We start from the raw sequence: 16,837 nt of genomic DNA on the forward strand, positions 1-16,837 counted from the left end.
AGAAGCTACCTATTTTTTTGTCTTTTACATGTCCTTCAATATAGAGGTAGGATGAGGCTTTTTGTAAGTATCAAAAGATACAATTTTGCTATTTCGATATTGGGACGCACGTGCCTTTCTGCACGGTCGGTGTTCAATTTACACTACACACGAATGCAGAACTGACTTTGAATATTTACCACTGTGATATTTTTCTAAAACTTCTATTTGTTGAATTGCTGTTGTGTGGCAAAAATTAGTATGTACATATCTGCTAAGTTTATAGTTTATAGCGTATGTGGGGCCGTTTTCTTCTTAGACGTCGGCAAGCTGATGTCCAAGTTGAGGGCGGCAAGGAGGATAAAAAGATAGGAAGATTAGTATATCCTCTAGCTGACAGATGACAGCCAAATCTCTCTATATTTACAGTATATCAAGCGAAAAAGAGTGAAAATAGACAGCCGCAAGTCTCCCCAAGAGCCCCATTATTGGCACCACATTAGCTGCCCCGCATAATAGTGAGCCTCCACATGGGGAAGAGCCGGGGGAAAAGGGGAGCTTGGGATGTCCCCTTTATGAAATCTAGTATTTCCCCATTTAAGTCATTTTCGTACCAAGCAACTCTCCTGGAACAGGATAGCTTTCTACCCAACCGCATACAACATCATGGCAAATAAGCTTAAAAGTGCTCCACCCTTCCGGGCTGAGCAGATGGGCTCACTACTACGTCCAGACAACCTGATCGAGGTGCGCGAGAAGATTGCCGATACCGGAATCTCCGCCGAAGCCGCCGGACTGCCTGCCATCGAACAAGAAGTCGTCCGTGCTGTCGTCAAGATGCAACAAGATCTCGGGTTCAAGGCCGTTACTTCTGGCGAGTTCAACCGCACCCGATTCTGGGGATTGATGTGGGATGAGTTCCAGGGTAAGTGATAAGACTTGTTTGTATCCAAATACATCTTACATACAACAACCGAAACAAAACATCCAAGCGAAGAAAAACACAAAAACTAAAACCAACTCCCAGGAACAATCCGTCTCCAAAACGCCGAAGCCTCAATGTTCAGACTCTACCACCCAGACGTGGTAAGCCTGATCGAAAAGGACCACAAAGTGATGCCCGGCGACTCCGTGATCGCAGCCAGCAAGCTATCCCACAGCACCTCAACCTCACAGTCCAACCTGCACGAACTACGTCTGGTGCAGGCGTCGTTGCCGCAGAGCGAATGGGCCAATATCAAGCTGACGATGATCACGCCGGCGTGGTTCCACATGCGCTACAAGCAAGGACGTGCGTACACAGCGGAGGCCTATTCCAACGACGCGGAGTACTTCGCCGACGTTGCGAGGGTGTATCGTGCCGAGCTGGCGTCGCTGTATGCGGCCGGTCTGCGGAACGTGCAGTTTGATGATCCTGGCATGGCTTATTTCTGCTCTACGGCGTTCCGGGAGGGCTGGGAAGGCGATTCTGATAACGAGGGGTCTGTGGAGGATTTGTTGGATGCTTATATTAAGCTGTACAATGATTCGCTCGTTGGATTGCCTGCTGATATGCATACGGGTATCCATCTTTGCCGAGGGAATTTTATTGGTGGGCGACACTTCTCTGAGGGATCGTATGATATCATTGCAAAGAAGTTGTTTGAGGACTTGGATGTTGATACCTTCTATTTGGAGTATGACACTGAGCGGGCTGGGGGCTTTGAGCCACTGAGGTTCTTGCCGAAGAACAAGAATGTTGTGGTTGGGATTATTAGTACCAAGTTACGTGACTTGGAAGATAAGGTGGCTATGAAGGAGCGTGTTTATTCGGCTGCTGATTTTGTTGCTGAAGGGTCTGGGGAGACTAGGGAGGAGGCGCTCAAGAGGGTTTGCATCAGTCCTCAATGTGGGTTCAGTACTCATGAGAGTGGATATCCTCTTCTTGTTGAACATCAAAAGAAGAAGTTGACTCTGGTGAGGGAGATTGCGGATGAGGTTTGGGGAGAGGCTTGAGAATGGGGATTCTGCTTGAGATAAGTTCTTTGCCAGTTTCAACAGCAACAAGAACCACAGGGGTATGCATATATGTATGATCCGTATTCAACATGGCTTTTGTATGCACTTATGAACAGCTCACTAGCAAAGCATTGGAATGGAATCGTTTCAATTGAAAGACTGATAGACTATAGTAAATGCATTTACAAAAACGATACCCTATCTAGAATGCTTACAAGGCTAAGTAGAGCACTTGCGTTAGAGGCGCAGGAAAGCCACACATGCAGTTCAAATGCAAAACATCAGGTAACATGTATGAAAATGTGTTCCTTGCGCCTGATCATGTGAAGACCGGGTGCAGTAAATTTATCCCCAGTTCATTCAAAAAACCAAATGCTCGTAGATCCAGGTGGAGATTTGTTGAAATAGTCTCAAATCACACACGGGTAATGACCATGCCGGCGGTCTGACCACGCTCCAAAGGACCCCAAACGCCAGAATATTGGAGTATTGGCCAGGGGGAATCAATAGAGATGTAAGTCGTGGTAAACGGCGCCTGCGCCGTGAAAGTGCCCCCGGAGAAAAGGAGGATGCAATATTCAAAATAGCTGGTGGTAAGCTCAGTCATTTTGTGACGGAGCGTGAGGATCACCCCCGGAAGAGCCTGTGCCGACCTTATCCAGCGCGACGGCGTGAAGTGCTGGTTTCTCGGAAATGTGTAGTAGGCCATCTTCTTTAAGTTTCATTTGCTTTTTCACCCACTCGGCCACTTCCTCATCCGCTGTGATGGCGGATGAAGCGGCATCGCCGGAGCCAGGCTCCTCGGATGGTGGGGCGTTGTCACCACCTGACTCGGTTGGTGGCTGCATGAGAGGGGCTAGCCAAGGGTGTCGGAGTAGCATGTTGTAAGTTGGTCGGTTTTTCGGATTCTTATCGAGACAGGCCCGGACGAATGCGTGCGCTTCTTCAGAGAATCCCACGGGTAGTGTTGGAGGATCTCCATGGACGATAGCCTAAAATGGAGAAGGTTAGAATGTTGAACTTGGAAACTGTTACCAGGGTACTCACGTGTAACTGGCTGAAAATGTTGTTGAATGTTTCCGGTGGGTATGGGTATCTGCCCATAGCGCATTCGATGATGGACAAGCCCAAACTCCAAACATCGCTCTGCACGCTGTATGTACCGGCACTCGGCGCTCCCGACTGTTGCATTCCGCCTCCCGCGATTCGTTCAGGTGCCATATAACTCTGGCAACCGATATTGGTCTTCGCAATACTAGAGACCAGATTTCCACTGACACCAAAGTCGCAGATCTTGACTTGACCCTTGCTGTTGACAAGGACATTTGTTGGCTTCACATCGCGGTGAATAATATTGTGGTCCTCCTTCAGTGATTTCAATCCCATGATGGTGGACAGAGCCACCTTCCGCAGAATATTCTCGGGAACACCGCCTTCGTAGAGCTTGTCGATCGAGCCGCCATCCATGTACTCGACACACATGTAGACGGCACCTTCCTGGAAAAAGGCTCCGTAGAAATCAATGATGAATGGAGATATACAGCGGTGTAGAATGTCCAACTCCATAATGATTTGTGCAAATTTGGCTTCGTCCAATTCCAAGCGAATTTCCTTCATGGCCATGACTACGCCTGAGAGTTCGTTCGACCCAGGATCTGGACTCGGTTCATCGTGGCCTGGAGGACGACTGACAATGCCACCCAACCCTAGACCTGGCTTTCTTAGATGTGGGCGAGAGTGTCGAACCTTATAAACCGTTCCGTAATTACCCTTGCCTAACTCATCCAAACGATCAACTTCATCCAGAGAGATCTTGAAGCTATGGCCTGACGAGAATTCGACACCACCTCCGTGTAGCAGAGCTTTGTTTTTGAAGTTCAGAGTGCCCTCTTTCGTGTCAATGAACTCGGAGTATTTGCTGAAGGCAGACTCTCCATTTTGTTCGCCCTGCTTTTGATCGGTACCTGCTGCAGGAGTGGTAGGACCAGTGATATCCGATAGCTTGAGACTCGGCTTTACGCGCTTTCCTGGTATCCCTCCCGGCCGAGGCGACAAAGCGCCAGGGCCAGTGGCGGGGACGGAAGGGGAAGATGACCAATTTTGAGGATTGGGTCGTGGGGCACAAGGAGGCATGCCGACAGCAAGTGCGCCGCCTGCACTGCTTCCTTGGGCCATGGGAATCTGCCCCGTCGATGAAGCAGGATGTGGCTGCGGAGCACCTTGGCGGGATAACGAGAATGCCTTCATTTTTGCCATAATGTCTTGATTTAATCCACCGGTACCCTGTGAGCTCATCGATGGCTTGGGGTGTGGCGAAGTCCCAACACCCCGCCGCGCAGCATTGACCTGACCCAGGTGTGTAGATGAGGCAGATAACCCGGTTCCCGAAGATTCGCGGGAGGGAAGGATAACGGGGCTGGAGGTCTGTCGGGCAAACAAAGGAGAAGCCGTGGGATCGCTAGGGGAGGGAACATCGGCTTCAGGCGCGACATCTTCAGGGGCAAAATCTCGTTCATCAGCCATGGTGAGATGAAGGTGGGCTATCGGGGAGTTGAGCCGACACCAATGGCCGGTGCGATTGCTGTAATTGTGCCGTTTTGGACTTGGCTGCACCGGTTGGCAGCGCTATGATAGAACAAACAAGTAAAAACAAAGAAGACAAGCGAAAGCGAAGAAGGGTGATCTAGCGGAGGGCGAAAGGAGGGGCAGAAATAGGTGAAATCGCAATGTGAAGTCAGTTCGGGCCGCGATAGAACGTGGGGAAAACCGATTTCAATACGTCGTATTGTACATTTCTGGTATTTTCTAGTATTTTCTAACATACTCGGGGCTTTTTCTTTCTATCTCTCTTGATATAGATTTATAGATGGTTACTTTCTTCTATTTCATCATTTCCATTCTACAATCTAAACTTGCTTTCTCTCTCTATTATTATGTGTATTCGAGGGAATTCAATCTCCAACCGGGCCGCTACACCAGCCAATCACATGGCGCCAATCAACCAAAAGCAGGTTTTCTCCGTGTTATCCCCTTTCCTCTGCCGTGTTTCGATGAAAAAAAAGTGGCTTCATCATTTGATATGATATTCCTGTGTAGCTGACGCCAGCATGCATCCCTGTCGTTGTTTACCCGGTTTTCTATGTCTTTTGACGCCTGTTCGAATGACCACGCCAAGACGTTTCCCGGGTCTGACAACCCTAGTCGTGGAACGGCATTGGAAGCCAAAGTACCCTTTTGAGATCATTGTGCCAATCCAGTACTCTCGGCCGTGCTGACCCTGCACCTCATTGCGAGTCGTTGACTCATCCTACTCCACTGTTCTCCCGAGCATTGTCGGTTGTTGGCTCGGATAAGCGGTCCCATCCCCCGGGACCGATAGAACTCGGGGCCTCGTTTCTAAGTTGGGGAAACAGCTTAACCTGGAGAATGTTTACTTTGCTATACATAGTACACCGCGTTCAGTATACCTATCGCTACGATTACGATCAAACAGATGAAGGTATCAGATTTGTACCTGGAAACAGACGGCTTGACATAGCGGGGCAAAACGCCTTCGGGCACGGGGTGTCTCATTCGAGGTCTGAGCCCGACATTGAAATCGCCTCTACCGAAATTTCATTGCGAATTCTTTCGTTGGAACAGTGTCGTCATTTAAATTGTATGTTTCCTCCAACCTGTGATTGATAGCCTCATCCCAAATTGGTTTGATTCGAGCGTCTGAATCTTATCATCCAACGTGTCCCAACATTTATGGCAAGACATATCCACCGTCGATAAGTACATCACTTCCGGTCATAAAGCTAGATGCATCACTGGCGAGGTACAGATACAATCCCTTGATTTCCTTCACGTGGCCTTGCCTTCCAAGTGACGACATGCGATATGCCTCCTGGAGGGCCGAGGGGCCGGCTCCCATCTTTGTATCGAAGAACCCTGGCGAGACGATGTTGACTCTCGCAAAATTCCGCCACTCACGGGCAAGTGATTTTCCAAAGTGAGTGACGTACGCTTTGGTCGCATTGTAGACAGGCTGGTCAGTAGGAACGTTGACAATGTGTGCGCTCATACTCGAGGTAATAATGAGATTGCCATATCCTTGCCGCGCGAATACCTCGCCAGCATATTTAGCACAATACACAATGCCGTCAACTAATTCTCGGTTAATATCACGATCCTTCATTTCGTTAAAAGAACATATTTCATACCATTCACTGACATTTGCTTCCGGTACTCTTCCAGAGTCTGTTCCAGGATGGGCTTCGAGATCGCCATGCCTTCTCTAAATCAGCTGTCTGCCATACATCAAAATCGCCTCGGGAAACTAACCTGCATTGGCAATGAACACATCAATCTTGCCGAAATCTGTCACGACCTTTCTTATCGTCTGGGATACTTGAATGGACTCCGAAACTGCAGGTCAAAGCTTAGCATTTTGGCACCGTCTTTGTAGGCATTAAGCTCCGCTTACCATCAACCTTGTAAGCGAAAGCCTTTATACCGTGTGCCTTTGCTAGGACCTGGGCTTTCTCAACAGCGACGTCATTTCTGTTAACATGGTTAACCGATTAACATAGGCCAGATATTAAATAAAGGAAACCCTACGAATTATACCACAAGGCAACATGAGCGCCAGCTTCGGCCATAGACTGTGCTATCGCATGACCAAGTCCATCGGCAGCTCCCGTAACAACCACCACCTTTCCGTTCATTTTAAACTGCTCCAAAACATTTGAAGGTGTATCCGGGAATGGACGAGGAAAGCCCTCCCGGTTTTGAGCGCAGTCTTCAATTCTCATAGACATATTGGATATTTTGTGTAGTGGTTGAGGTTTCAAAAGGATGATAGGATAACCCCTCTTTATAAAGTATCCAATGTGGTGTCCCCGTTGACCCACTGTCGGTGCAGTGTTGGCCGAGACGATCTAGGGCCGAGCATCAAGCTGTGTATGCGTGACCTCGATATTTCAATTGATACGCTCCAAATCAAATAGAGGATTGTAGAGCTGATTGAACGGCTATATGAGGAAACAAGAAAATGTGGAGATGTGCGGATCTTCAAATTTCGACTTAATAGGTAGACTAAGACAGCTCTAGCTGGAAGGGCCAATACATTAGTCTGTGAGCAACATCGGGAGTTATATGTGTATGGGACTACCTAGCTGCTTTATGCTCAACCCTCTAGCAAGTTACCAATCCGAATAGCTTACGCCGATTCCCGAGGCATCTAGTGCTGCCAAACATAGACGAGTGTAGTATTATGACTTTAAAAAACTAAAAACCCCAAAAGCTTTATCATTCAGACTTGATTGAAATTGTTATTCTAGGAACATGTCAAAGTTTAGCTACTTCTGCTTTGATGCTATTTGAAATGGTTTGGTTCACGTAGGCCTCCGGGTACCAGACGCCTTTTGCGTACAAGTTGATCCATGCACACAGAAATTCTACTCGACATCGACAGGAGTGGTTTTGTTCCATAGAGAATAAAGATCATTCAGGAGAATCTTCTTCCTCTCAACCTGTTTGATCACTAGTTTATCTCCTAGATCTGGACCGTGGAGGTAGTATCCTACGTAAGAGACAATGAATGTAGGATTTCCGCAAGAGGATAGACGAGAACGTACCTAGGTAGTTGGACCAGCTACTCTACCAATTCGGTCTACAAACCCTCCAGGACCATTCAGGGAATGCAGGCTTATTCGCAGTCCTCTAGAGGGTGAGTGATAAACATATTCATCTACACTTGAACATAATTCGTTGGAACCCCCACGTCACCGTTGTAATTTTTCCTAGTGCTTCATGCCACCCAGAAGCCTGAAGAGACTAAGATTCGGGACCCCGAAATCTCAATTGATTACCTACCGCGTATATTGTACTACAATATACAACGTGAACAAATGTAACAGTCTCTTCAAAAGAAATGTATGACATCATGCTTAGTCATTTGACCGGAAGAGGCCTGCCCTGCAAGCGACAAATGACAGATGCAGCATGTATTTTCCGGACAGCTGGCCAATGAAATGACATATATGCAGAACTCACCTCTGTTTTTAGTTGTTCGGAGTATGTGTGCTAAATAAGACAAAGTAATATCAAAATGGAAATATAGTGGATATACGTAGAAATGGCCTCGATAACAAACCTTTCAACCTCAACCCCAGCTGACCAAAAATCCTCCCAACAGTGTAATGCGCTTAGGAACCTTCATGCAGTGAGAATGAGGAAGCGTTTTGCCTTAACAGATATTAGTTAATATCTATCGATCCTTCTGAATACATTACTGCAGAGGGTGGAAACAAGACATCGAAGAAATACAAGATCCCTTTGCACAAGGCTTGACGGTCATTGATTTTGCTCGTTTCATCGAGTGCTACAGTAGGAATCTTCAATAATCGAGGCATCGCCCAATCTTATGCTTTCGACCCACTCTATGTTGAAGTAACAGCCACCATGATGCTTGGAGATACTAATAAAAATGATACTACCTAGCTTCAACCTGCAAACGGTCAAAGCTCTATGTACATCAACCTGATAGGAGTGGTACCCAGCCTTGTAAATCATTATAAATATGCTGCTACTCCCTCGTAGTTCAACCTCAACACAAATCATCTTAATACCATTTTACCATTTTACCATTTTTCAATACACTTCTCACTACAATGAAGTTCGTCGGAACCACTGCCTTTGCTCTCACCGTGGCCGTTGCCATGGCTGCCAAGCTGTCAGACTCTGCTGCTTTTGACCAGGCTAAGTCCCAGTGCAACGTTGGTGATATCTCCTGCTGCAACTCTGTGGAGGAGACCAAGGCCGATGGACTTCTCGGCAACCTTCTCGCTGGCGGCCTGCTGAACGGTGTTTTGGGTAACTCCAACTCGCCTTGCGCCAAGACTAGCCTCATCGATGAGTTGAACATCCTTGGTAAGTGAACTTAGTCCCGGCGAAATGAGGGATCCAGAATAATGGCACTAACAACTTCAAAGCCTCCGTCAAGGATAGCAAGTCTGGACCCGTCTGCAAGAACATCATTGCCTGCTGCCCTGAGGGAACTACAACTGTAAGTTCAAGTAATACCCACCTCTAACCGTGCTAGTGTCTAACCCCTGAAAACTAGTGCACCGCCATTGACAACTCTGGGGATAAAGGGAAGGAGTAAAGGTGTGTTCAACCAAGGTGTTGAACACTAAGTGCTCACTGGATTAATCAAAAGCCTGCATAATCTTTTGTATCCATCACGAGTTACTAGTTTTTACGAATCAAAACGATAAAAGCCTCCGGCAACCATCTCATATATTTATCGTAGGTCAGATAAAGGAGTACCCGCTTTTAGATAGACGGCTTAGCATCAGTGCAAACTCTTTGTTATAAGGGTGCTACTAGCTGTTCAGAGAGCGAAATAGATCATTCGGAAAAAAAAGAAAGTATTCATATAGTTATATATATGTGCAAGTGATTTTCGAGATAACACCACCCACCACAAGCCACAAAATAAACCCCGAACGTTGAATGTGGATGATTTATATTGTTCGTAAATTTTTCATCCAACCAAAAAAGCATCATTTAGCGTCAAGAACGCTTGATTGCTAAATATCATCGTCCTAGTGATTGGAGTATAGGACACTGCCATTCCATTCTATCCCGTGTAGTCCCGTGTACCAGGTTTGGGGTCTTGAAATAGACCATAGAACTTGTCACACATTGAACGGTCTCAGACTTGGTTGGGAGCTCAGTCTACCTTTTTGAATTGTAATACGCATGGCCATTATTCCGAGATTCGAGTTCCTAACAATTTCCCCACCTAACAGCCCGCTGTCAGAACTGTGATCATCATTATTCGGCATTCGGTGTGTAATTACTCCTGGCCCAACAGAAACTCTGGTTCATTCGTGAAAGGAATTGGGCACATGAGAAATCCCTAAAATGCTCTGATGGCACTTGTGAGTCTTGCTAAATGTAACTTATGAGAATCTTTACCTAACACAACTGATCGATGATCATTCCAACATCAATTTACAACGCTAGGCTGGTGGTATATTCGGCATTCCCAAAAAGGAAACTAGCCGGAATTAACAGCCGGGCTACATGGCTACATGCCACGAATGAAATTGCAACTTCATTGGCCGTAATATCTCCCACCTTCCTTGAGATACATTTCTGTTAGATAGATGCAAATATTACTACTACGAAACAATAGCGTTGACATGGAAATATCGAGCTGCGTGAGGAAGAAAGAAATTATCTACCGGTGGAGGAACTACGAATACTAGGAGCAAATGGGGAGACATGTGATCTTCCCGCAGTTTCAGTTTCATTTTCCATGAGGTTGTAGTCTATAGATCCACCAGGGGTTGCGGAATTTAAATCCGGACATCAATGTGCCCAATCAACCACCAGGACCACAGAAAGTCGAACGCCCTTGAACGCCCCCAAAACTTTAGTCACACAACAGATGAACTTCTGTGCAATCAATATCGATATCTACTGTGTTGAAAGGAGTGTGAGATTTTGATTTGCTGTATTGGCCTTTTCTTTTTTCTTATGAACAGCATCTAACATCAAATCTTTCATGGAGTCATTCACTATAAGGAACTTTTGCAACGTAAGCTTAGCATGAAATTCAATAGTCATCCCGTATTAATGAGTCTTGTTCGTTATCCGTCCCGTTTACGGGTGATCCGACGAAGCAGAAAGCGGCGGGGCTGAGCATTCCGGATTCTTAGATTGACATTCCCGAGACCGTAGCGTAGGTAGTAGATACTCCATGCCATTAGTCTCTCGTATATTCCCAGCAAAATAGAAATGCCGCATACGACCCTATATTCTTATTCTGCGGTTGTGGCATACGTCAGCTTCCGAAACAAGGGCCAAAAACCATCATATATAAAGTCGATGCTTCTATCACCTCATAAAAAACATCCATTTCATCATCTCCAAAGTTTCCAATCCAATCAACCTTTCCAAACATCACCATGAAGTTCACTATCTCTGCCGTGCTTGCCCTGGCTGCTTCCGCCACCGCCATGTCTCTCTCTGAGTCCCTCGCCCTTGGTGAGGCTAAGGACCAGTGCACCACTGGCGACATCTCCTGCTGTGATTCCAAGGAGACCCTGTCTGGCGATGGTATTCTCGGTAACCTCCTCGCCAAGGGTGCCCTGAACGGCCTTCTCGGAAACGACGATGCCGCCTGTGCCAAGACCAGCGTGCTTGACGACCTCAACGTCCTTTGTATGAGTTCCCCAAAGTTGAACCTCCAAAAGAAATATCCTAACATGCCGCAGCTCAAACCAAGGACACCGACTCTGGTCCTTCTTGCAAGAACATCATTGCATGCTGCCCCGAGGGCAACGGCAAGGTAGGATTTCACACTTGTCTTATTCAAATTAATTCCAGCGGCTGACAATTCAAATTTTAGTGCACTGCCATCGACAACTCTTAGGTTCATTCCTATTACCACTGAAGACACAATTCGGCACATGGATTGTCGAGAAATTTGGGAAACTGTCCCCCTGTCTTCAGAGTTGCGCACCTCAGTCGAAAACCCAGTAGTGCTCTTAGTTAGTTAGTTAGTTAGTTAATTTAATTAATCTCTGGAGCCAATGCCGTTACAACTTCCCCCTCATAGATTAAACTACACCTAGGCGATATAACGAAAGTAAGAATCTAAGTCACCCAACCCAGAGCGGTCTCCTGGTTTGGTAAATGTTTTAAGACATGGGCAAATCTCAAACGTATTGTGAGCAGTCGACCTTAGCTTGAACAACAGCTGTCCCGTATTTTCCGATCTATTTTGACACTACTAAACATACCCTGAAGCATCACTGAGTAGCGATCTGACTACCGACTAGGTACAATAAGTGCCCAGGTGGTCACTACTTGGGTAAGTAATCACCTTAAATTATGATACTCAGTGAGGAGGATAACGGGGGCACTCCGATCTGGAAATTCACGTCTGCGGCCTAAAATCCGTTATATATATCTATAGGGAAAGAAGGACTCACAAACGTAAGGGAGCTGCTCCAAACAGTAAACCCGTGAGCAAACATCCATTTCAGTATACCCTCCCCCCACATACAATACATAAAAACAGCCTAGGGAAACTTAAAGGTAGGTAAGCATAGGCTGATACCCGGCTGTTCTCCCGTGGGAAAACATAGTGCAAAATCACTATCTTCTTAAAAGCGAGCTATTATGAATTTGAGTTATCTAAGCAAGTTTTTCCTATCTATTATTCTCCTCTAGATGGCTATGAGCACCTGAGCGCTTGCAGCAAAATACTACTACCGGGAGCAAAATGCCGTGGAATCAGCCATGCAACCCACCCGAAGAAGAGAGTGCTTGTTGTGCGTTGAACAAACCAAACCAAACACCCAATGATACATATCTAAGCAACGGTATATTCTGCGCTGGGGATAACTGCTATATTGGTATATTTTCCAATTCAGGTGCACAGACAAGGCGTTGGAGAGCTCATTATGCCCTACTGTTTGTAAAATTGTAGCTAGTGAATAACTTTGCATATCATCCATATATCATGACTGCGCTTATCAAGGAAAAGTGGTCTTGCTAGCGCATGGTGGTTTTATCACTCTACGCAGCTTCAACGGCCGCGTACTTCGTTCTTCCGTGTCCTGGTGTTGATATAGGGAACTGGTGCTGCAGCGCAAACGGCAGTGACTCCTGCGACCAATTGTTTCGAGTGAACATCCCAACGCTTCCGATACAACCTCGACTGTAACCTATAAGCCCATCAATGCAACAGACTAGAGTGGCAGTACGCAAGCCCATGATTCCCCATCCGTAATTACGATCGGTACAGGTATAGGAGTCCCCCTTGGTGTGTGTCTTATTGCGACGCTGTGCTGTTCTTACAACGTGGTATGTATCACTGGTGGCTGGTGGAACACGAGCATCGTATGGCGGCTCAGACGGCATTTATTGCAGCCGATCTCAGGCCAGAGCAGGCCAGTCAATATGTGGCCACACAACTTCCGCATGGATATTTTGGTTCGAGGTGGTTGGTGATGGTGTAACGACGAGATTGCCAGCCTATTATGAAATATTAAAAATCCAATTTCCTTTCCTCCTTTCAATTATATCCGAGGGTTTTCATATTGGAAGTTGACACTCGAAAGGCACAATACAAAATGGAGAGTATGAAGATGTTTCGGTAAATGCTTAGACATTTGGAAGGCCCAAAATAAATCCCCATTGATAAGCGTGAGGAGCCCATTTGGGACAAAGCGAAGGATGAACAGTTTTGTGTCTAGTAATGAAGATCGATAAGGGTCGTGGTCTGCAGGGGTCTGGCTCAGGTTAAAGGCGTCTATTCCATATGGTACCCTTTACCTACGTATATTTGTATTTCTAAGCCAGTCCTATAGATTGCGGAATATCTGATGCGCCAGGAGTCGACACCCGCTATCATTTTATTTTAAGTTTAAGCAGGAACACCATAGCCTTATTGTTCTATGATTTAATCCAGTACAAAGCCTTGGAAGTCGTCCATCTAGTGAAAATACGACACAAAGCGAATACAAAAATTGCTCTTTTCAACTGCCTACCAACCGTCGTATCGTTAGAAGTAGTAAAAAGGAAGAGCATAGTAAATTAGATAGGCCAAAGTAGAATAGTTAGCAGCATGCTAATATTGTAAACTTTTATAATGCATAATCATCGATTGATCCATTGGTGGTTGGTACACTGCAGGACACATCAATCCGGTTACAAAGGTTGCTCAGGGCCCCAGGACTTGAGGTGGTGGCCTAGAATATTTGGACTCGTCCTTCAATCATGTATTCAATCATCCGCATTATTACACAGCATTTCCACTCACGAGATACTCAGGAGATTGTGATCTGTTGGGGTTCACTCGTGGTCACACCATGCTACCAGAACATGCGAGCACGGATCCTAATGAGAAAGATAGGAAGAATGGCGAACCATGAGTTCTTGAAACGTTATCTACATGGCAATATGTGACATGAAGGGGCTTCTCGCCTTCGGTGTTGGTTCGATGGGGTAGCACAGTTATGCCGATCTTGCGTATGACTCTCTTTCAAGTAATCTGTTGGCACGCTTTGGGTGCTGGGTGTGCTATGCACATCACGACCCAGTTGAGCATAATAAATATTGCGAATGGGTATTCTACTAGCTATTGGGAAAAGGAGACACAACAAACGTTGGGAGATCAATTTGAATTAGTATTATGATGGCGCAATGTGTTTTGGGTGTGGTTGATAGGGATATGATAAAAGCCCGAGACAGAACATCACTGGAAAATATTCTACATTCCAAAAGAGTCTGAAATTTTATTTCAAACAAGCATACACCATTGAAGCTTATACTTGAAGTGTTTCAGAACATTTCGACGCCACTATGCATCTTGCTGAAGTATGAAATCGATATGCAGACCATATTGATATATGGCTAACACGTTTACATCTATTGTAGTATCTTTTCCGCCGCATTCACGAGCTTGGAATCCGTTCCATATTTGGGGTTCCTGGCGATTACAATCTCAAATCCCTTGACTACATTACTCCATGTGGTCTCAACTGGGTCGGTAACGTGAACGAGCTCAACGGCGGTAAGTAGATGGACATACTTTCCACTTGACCGAAACACATGAACCTTATTACGTTTTACCCATAGGCTATGCCGCCGATGGTTATGCCCGCATCAAAGGAATAGGGGCAATCATGACTACATTGGGTGTTGGGGAGCTTTCAGCCATCAATGCCATAGCAGGCGCATGCGCCGAGCTTGTACCAGTCATCCATATCGTCGGGTATCCCTCAACAATTATACAGAAAAAGCGCCTCCCGATGCACCACACTCTGGCAGATGGCGACTTTAGGCGATTTGCCAGAATGAGTAACGAAATATCGAGCGCCGTGGTCGTTCTGGAAGACAAATCAGATGCGACTAGACTCATCGACGAAACAATTATCGAGTGCTGCCGTTCCAGCAAGCCCGTCTACATTGGCTTCCCAGCGGATCTTGTCCAGGTAGAGGTAGATCCATCTCCGCTTGAATATCCCCTGGGTCTCGAAGGACCCAGCCCCAATCCGACGGCGGACAAGGATTATGGCGTGGATCTGATTCTCGGCCGTATTCGGGCGGCTCAGAATCCGATAATCATCGTTGAGAGTCTGGCCGGAAAGCCGCACGGCTTGAACACAACGAGGCTATTCGTGGAAAGCTCGGGACTTCCTTGCTTTACTACACCAATGGCCAAGGGCATAATCGATGAGACCTTGATAAACTTTCGCGGCTTGTACGTAGGAAAGATCTCGGAGCCTACCGTTTTCGAACAAGTCCTGTCCTCCGATTTAATTCTAGTGCTTGGGCCACGTCCAACGGATTTCAGCACAGCGGGGTTCAAGACTGATTTGCCTCACATCGAGACCATCAAATTCGAACCTCACAGGATCCAAATGCAATATCAAGGCACTCTGGGGCTCGATATGAAAGGTGTGCTAGAAAGGCTCAGCTATGTTTTTGAGAAAGAACAGTCAGGATCTGTCTCCACGAACTCAACGGCCTCTACACCACCCCGCAAGCTTGATGGCACACCCGATATACATGGAAACATTTCACCCTCCTCCAATTCACCGAAAGAAAGTGTGAACGGCCATGAATTTATTGATTTCGAGGGTAATATTCTCGACAAGTCTCGGCCATTAACCCAAGAGTGGATATGGCCACGCCTGGCTTCCTGGCTCGAAGAAGACGATATCATATCCGCGGACATCGGAACTGCTGCATTTGGCACGATATGGACTCGATACCCGCGCGGAGCAATTCCACTAACGCAATTCGTTTGGTCTTCCATTGGATATGCCGTCGGGGCAGCAGTGGGCGCGGCCCTCGCTGCACGGGAAGACGAGAAGCAGTCCCAGGGTGCTCGGTGCCGACGGACTATCTGCTTAACGGGGGATGGCAGTTTCCAACTGACCGCACAAGAAGTCAGCACCATGGTCCGCCGCAAACTGGGAATTATTATTTTCATTATTTGCAATGACGGCTACACGGTAGAGCGCATGATTCATGGCATGGAGGCAGAGTATAACGATATCCAGCCATGGGACTTCAAGCTTTTGCCGGCTGTTTTCCGGGCCGCTCCAAATACTGCTCGCACCTATGCTGTTCGGACCAGGGCTGAATTGAATATGCTGCTTGACTATCCATCGTTTGGTCCCGCTGTGCATTATGACGAGAAGAATCCTCCCCCGTTACGTATTGTTGAGCTGTATATGGATAAATATGATGCACCGGAGAGTTTGCAGGGGACTATTGATTCTATTCAGGATAAGCACTGAGGGTGATTGTTGAGGTTTTCGGTTATCTCGATTATTTTGGTTTGTGCTAGAGAGTGTTTTTTTTTTGAATTTAATACATCCAGTTTAGATAGAAAACCATTTATTTGTTTATAATCCATATTAAGACGCAGACGTCATAAAACAGTAGGGCTGAAAGGGGAACACGTGCCAAGATCTCGCAAAGCTTGACTGAAAGCTTGGTGTCTCCCGAGGTCTTTCCGAGGGGGTCTCCCGTCCATTTCCGTTCGATTTCACGTGGACTTCCTTATTTTCCGCATGGCTTTCCTGTTTCTTTTTAACTGTTTCTTAAATAGTAAGTCACTGTGAGACATTTGATTTACGAAACATAGCCTCTCTTGAGGACGCCAACACACAATACCTATTTGCGCCGACCTCAGCCCTCAGCCCCACAGACCTAATAATATGGCTGCCTGCGTTCTGACGAATTGCCTGGTGTGGACTGTACGGAGTACTCCGAACTCTGTACTATGTAGTGGAAAAGAGTTTTGATGCTAGTACTACTCCGTATGTTTCATTTCAATAAA

At 46.4% G+C, this 16,837-nt stretch overlaps 7 protein-coding genes across 7 annotated transcripts; 4 read left to right on the top strand and 3 right to left on the bottom strand.

Moving 5' to 3' along the window:
• Window positions 1-645: 645 nt before the first annotated feature.
• N7537_000238 (cobalamin-independent methionine synthase II family protein) lies at window positions 646-1,974 on the top strand (the record flags this gene model as incomplete). The annotated part of the gene is made up of 2 exons (XM_056891296.1): window positions 646-904; window positions 1,007-1,974. The coding sequence occupies 2 exons, from the start codon at window positions 646-648 to the stop codon at window positions 1,972-1,974; spliced, it is 1,227 nt and encodes a 408-aa protein (XP_056756291.1).
• Window positions 1,975-2,576: 602 nt separating this feature from the next.
• pbs2 (mitogen-activated protein kinase kinase PBS2) lies at window positions 2,577-4,500 on the bottom strand (the record flags this gene model as incomplete). Its single annotated transcript, XM_056891297.1, has 2 exons — window positions 2,577-2,969; window positions 3,025-4,500. 2 exons carry the CDS (start codon window positions 4,498-4,500, stop codon window positions 2,577-2,579), a joined length of 1,869 nt encoding a protein of 622 aa, XP_056756292.1.
• A 1,225-nt stretch (window positions 4,501-5,725) lies between these two features.
• On the bottom strand, window positions 5,726-6,779 carry N7537_000240 (uncharacterized protein; the record flags this gene model as incomplete). Its single annotated transcript, XM_056891298.1, has 5 exons — window positions 5,726-6,126; window positions 6,183-6,251; window positions 6,304-6,387; window positions 6,446-6,522; window positions 6,580-6,779. The coding sequence occupies 5 exons, from the start codon at window positions 6,777-6,779 to the stop codon at window positions 5,726-5,728; spliced, it is 831 nt and encodes a 276-aa protein (XP_056756293.1).
• Window positions 6,780-8,633: 1,854 nt separating this feature from the next.
• Window positions 8,634-9,127, top strand: N7537_000241 (uncharacterized protein; the record flags this gene model as incomplete). Its single annotated transcript, XM_056891299.1, has 3 exons — window positions 8,634-8,892; window positions 8,955-9,028; window positions 9,086-9,127. The coding sequence occupies 3 exons, from the start codon at window positions 8,634-8,636 to the stop codon at window positions 9,125-9,127; spliced, it is 375 nt and encodes a 124-aa protein (XP_056756294.1).
• Window positions 9,128-10,940: 1,813 nt separating this feature from the next.
• On the top strand, window positions 10,941-11,407 carry N7537_000242 (hydrophobin family protein; the record flags this gene model as incomplete). Its single annotated transcript, XM_056891300.1, has 3 exons — window positions 10,941-11,196; window positions 11,250-11,323; window positions 11,384-11,407. 3 exons carry the CDS (start codon window positions 10,941-10,943, stop codon window positions 11,405-11,407), a joined length of 354 nt encoding a protein of 117 aa, XP_056756295.1.
• Window positions 11,408-12,558: 1,151 nt separating this feature from the next.
• N7537_000243 (uncharacterized protein) lies at window positions 12,559-12,903 on the bottom strand (the record flags this gene model as incomplete). Its single annotated transcript, XM_056891301.1, has 1 exon — window positions 12,559-12,903. The coding sequence occupies one exon, from the start codon at window positions 12,901-12,903 to the stop codon at window positions 12,559-12,561; it is 345 nt and encodes a 114-aa protein (XP_056756296.1).
• A 1,443-nt stretch (window positions 12,904-14,346) lies between these two features.
• On the top strand, window positions 14,347-16,292 carry N7537_000244 (alpha-keto acid decarboxylase family protein; the record flags this gene model as incomplete). The annotated part of the gene is made up of 3 exons (XM_056891302.1): window positions 14,347-14,361; window positions 14,422-14,557; window positions 14,623-16,292. 3 exons carry the CDS (start codon window positions 14,347-14,349, stop codon window positions 16,290-16,292), a joined length of 1,821 nt encoding a protein of 606 aa, XP_056756297.1.
• Between the last annotated feature and the right edge of the window lie 545 nt (window positions 16,293-16,837).

This window comes from Penicillium hordei, assembly GCF_028827395.1.
Source record: "Penicillium hordei strain IBT 12815 chromosome Unknown utg000001l_segment0_segment0, whole genome shotgun sequence".
NCBI lineage: Eukaryota > Fungi > Ascomycota > Eurotiomycetes > Eurotiales > Aspergillaceae > Penicillium > Penicillium hordei.